The sequence below is a fragment of the Gavialis gangeticus genome, unplaced genomic scaffold (genome assembly GCF_001723915.1).
Source record: "Gavialis gangeticus isolate Ggan-Ray unplaced genomic scaffold, GavGan_comp1, whole genome shotgun sequence".
In the NCBI taxonomy this organism is placed as follows: Eukaryota; Metazoa; Chordata; order Crocodylia; family Gavialidae; genus Gavialis; species Gavialis gangeticus.
Genome location: NW_017729024.1, coordinates 33,278,879 through 33,282,390, shown reverse-complemented (window position 1 = coordinate 33,282,390; position 3,512 = coordinate 33,278,879). Strand labels below are relative to the sequence as shown.

Genomic DNA, 3,512 nt, shown 5'->3' with positions numbered 1-3,512 from the left:
GACTGTTCTCAGTGGTGGCAGATGACAGAACCAGGAGCAATAGTCTGAAGTTGCAGCAACGGAAGTTTAGGTTACACATTAGGAAAAAGTTTCTCATGAGGAGGGTAGTAAAGTACTGGAACAGGCTACCCAGAGTGGTTGCGGAGTCTCCATCCTTAGAGATTTGTAAGACCTGGGTAGGCAAAACCTTGGCTGGGAAGAGATGGTTGGAGATGGTCTTGATTTGAGCATGGGATTGGATTAGATGACATACTGAGATCCCTTCCAACCCTCATTGTCTATGATTCTGTGGGGCTCGGGGACTCTGTGCAAAGTCAGCAGGGGTTCTACAAAGAGACTAGAAGTAATGGCATAGTGGGCTGGGAGGTGATGCGTTGCCATTGCCAGTTCAGATTGCTTGGCTCCACATCAGACTTTAGCTCAGGGGTGGTGGTTCCATGACAGAAGTGATATGAAAGGACTACATGACTTCAGGAAGTATGAAAACCTCTTCACTAGAGCATGAAGTGCACCCTGGGGAAGCATTAATAGCTAAATGGACTACAGAAGTCACAGGGTCAGACTACTCCATGTCAACAACACTGTTTGTGATAATGCTGGGGTCCCCAACCCTTTTCTGGTAGAGGGCCAGATTTAGATTTGCACTTTATAGAATAGAGCTACATGGGCTTTCCTAAGCGGCATCTTTGGGTTGCTTCTGGAATCACAGAAACAAAAATATTTTGAGTTCATAGTACAACACTGCACAAAATGGTCTTCATGGAGACCAGTGCATTGATGCTTCTTAGGTATCTAGTGTTGTCACTAAAAAAACAGCAAGGTTCTGAATTGCACAAAAGCAATATAAAACCACTTATGATACAGGCTGTAGTGCAGAGTATCATCCAATGAAGTAAGCTGCTGCTTACAAAAGTGTGTACACCTCTGATTTAGTTATTCCAAGGTACAAATCTACCCTGCCTTCTTTTTGACTTCAGACTAATGTGACTAACTATCTGTCCCAGGTTTAAGAGTCATTCTTTATCTCATAGGCCAGACTGCTTAAGATCTCAAGTTCTGGTAATGATCAACCCAACTGTAAATCAGAGGCTGAAAGATATTTGGAAAAACATTTTTAATTGTTTGCAATAGCTAGAAAAATTAAATTGGCGAACTTGCAGAGATCTGAAACACCTAAATACTGTTCCATTTAGTTCTAGTAAGAACATTGCACCTGTTTCTTGCTGACGAAGAAATGTGATATCAGGCTGCATGTTCAGCACACACCCTCAGTGTCTGATGTAAGTGTTACAAGCATAAAAGAGATTTCAGGGTCTTTGCTTGCAAACAGATTTTTCCAAAAAAATAGGTATTTCCAAAGATGGTTATTGTTTTTGTAGCAAACTTTATTGCATATGGATATGTATTTCTGGAGGAGGGGTTGAGACTGCTGCTAAATCATCTTAAAATGTATGTGTATTCCTTGTTTTAAAGTAAGAGTGTCAAATGTGCAGCCTGAAGAGCCACTCTACCCGGCTACTGGTAGGCCTGGGAAATAGGGGCCAGGGGCCTGCAGAATCCAGAGGTATGGGCTTTTAGGATGGAACTGTCAGGAGCAGAGGGATGACTGAGGGTTGACACAGCCCCACTTGCCCTGTGACCTGTTGGCCCATGGCTCCTGGTCCCAGCACTTGCCCCACAGCTGCAGTGGTAACTTGCCTCTGGGGTTCCAGCGTACAAAGAGCTCCATAATCTGGATCCAGCTTGGGGCACAGGGTGAGTTTGATACCCTTACTTTAAAGTCCTTTTTCCCAAAGCTGGGAAGACATGTTCACTTTTTTTAAAAATCTGAAGTACTATAGTAATGTTTTTGAATTAAAAATTTGATTAAACTTGATTAAATGCAGCCAGTGCTGAGCATGACTATAAAACACATAGCCCATGTTGGACAAACATGCTGATGGGAACTAACCGCAAGGATGGATTAGTGCAGCCCTTCTGAATAAGATCTATGGTAGTGCCCATTAAGCCCAGTCCTCAACGCTGGCTCTTTTTCAAGTCTTGGTAAGCCACTACATTGCATACTTCTTAACTTCCTCTTCACTTCTACAGCTGGCCTGCTTAGTTGTAGGTGACAAGTTGCATGCTATTTTTATGTAACCCTGCAAGCAGTGCTAGAGATGATTTTAATTCATATATTTGAATATTTCCTTTCTCCAAATGCAAATGTGTATAACTATGTAATTTGGTTTCTGCAAATGTGTCACTAAATTTGGTCATTTCAATTTTTGTGGAAAATACAAAAGAAACATGCAGAGGGCAGGGGGGCCACCTGAGCCCCCAGCTTAATTTTCCCTTCTGTAGCGGAGGGTGGGGAAGGAGCAGAACACACACATTCAAGGCAAATCTCCAATAATTAGAGCCTATATCTGGAAAAATTATAACAAATTTATTAATTTTCCATACATAAAGTCTAATTATTGGGGGTTGTCTTGTTCGAGTAAATATGATACTTGGCTTTTTTGTCAATCATTTCAACTGCAAATAACCCCACAAAGAATACTTCTCACCTTAGCACAACCAAAATACATCTTTCGAATTTTATACAGCATCCTATATAACACTGTGCAGATGACTTAAATTAATTTTACTTTTATGTGTGTGTAGATAAAAACAAAACATTGCCTGTGTAACTCTGTCCAAAATAATGGAAAGGGGATAGGCAGTATTGAAATGTATGAAACGTAGGAGCTTTGGGTGTGCCTGACCCTTTGGGATAACTAAGTAGTCAAGTGCATAGGAGCTGGGCTAGTTGGGAGAAGGGGAGTCTCCTGATGCTACCAGGTGGTAGGTGCTCAATAGTTTTCTTGATAGCTGGGGCTCTCTGAGTGCTGAGGGGGCACTGTGCCATGGTGAGCCTGGTGGAGGGGCCTGGGATGTGGCTGAGGGGTTAGTAACTACTGCTGGGGGAGCGGATGGATGCTGATGAGTGTTGGGATTGAGAGTGTCACAGACCAAGTTGTAGAAAACTGATGTTTGGAAAACTGATTAATTGCATTTCAGGATTGCATCAGTTACAGGTCCTAAGAGTTCTAGGATAGAACAAGTTCAAGTCTGCACTAGCTCTATAGTAATAACTGATAAATATGTCTCCAGTGAATGTGCTATAGTGATTGGCTAGTGATGACTTTTCTTGACAACATACATTAATGTACCACAGTTGAATTGCACAAGGCAGACTCTAGTTTAAAAATTGTGCATGTCAAATAGGAATTCAGATTATCCTACACTGAATTCCAACCAAATATTAAAATGTAAAAACCATAATCTAAAAATATTGTAGACTAATTGACAGCTGTTTAAAAATGGATGCAACTCTAATTTGTATACTGAATGACACACCAAATGTCCAAAGGCTATTAAAGCAGAAGTTCCTTTTGAGAGGTGAGAACAGCAACTGTATGGGGATAGAGAAGGGAAGGCTACATTGTTAAAGAGGAGCTTGCCTGAGAGAGACTGAATTGTCCGTTTGT

The 3,512-nt window shown here is 41.5% G+C and overlaps 1 protein-coding gene across 2 annotated transcripts in view; it reads left to right on the top strand.

The window, feature by feature from the left end:
* DTWD2 (DTW domain containing 2) overlaps nucleotides 1-3,512 on the top strand; it is a 209,822-nt gene that overhangs the window by 1,712 nt on the left and 204,598 nt on the right. Inside the window, exon 2 of one of the 2 annotated variants that reach the window (XM_019517003.1) lies at nucleotides 1,194-1,280. The exons of the other annotated variant lie outside the window; for it this stretch is intronic. Coding sequence (XP_019372548.1) covers nucleotides 1,252-1,280 — 29 coding nt within the window. The 5' untranslated portion in view covers nucleotides 1,194-1,251. The remainder of the gene's footprint in view (nucleotides 1-1,193; nucleotides 1,281-3,512) is intronic. 2 annotated transcript variants of the gene reach the window in all.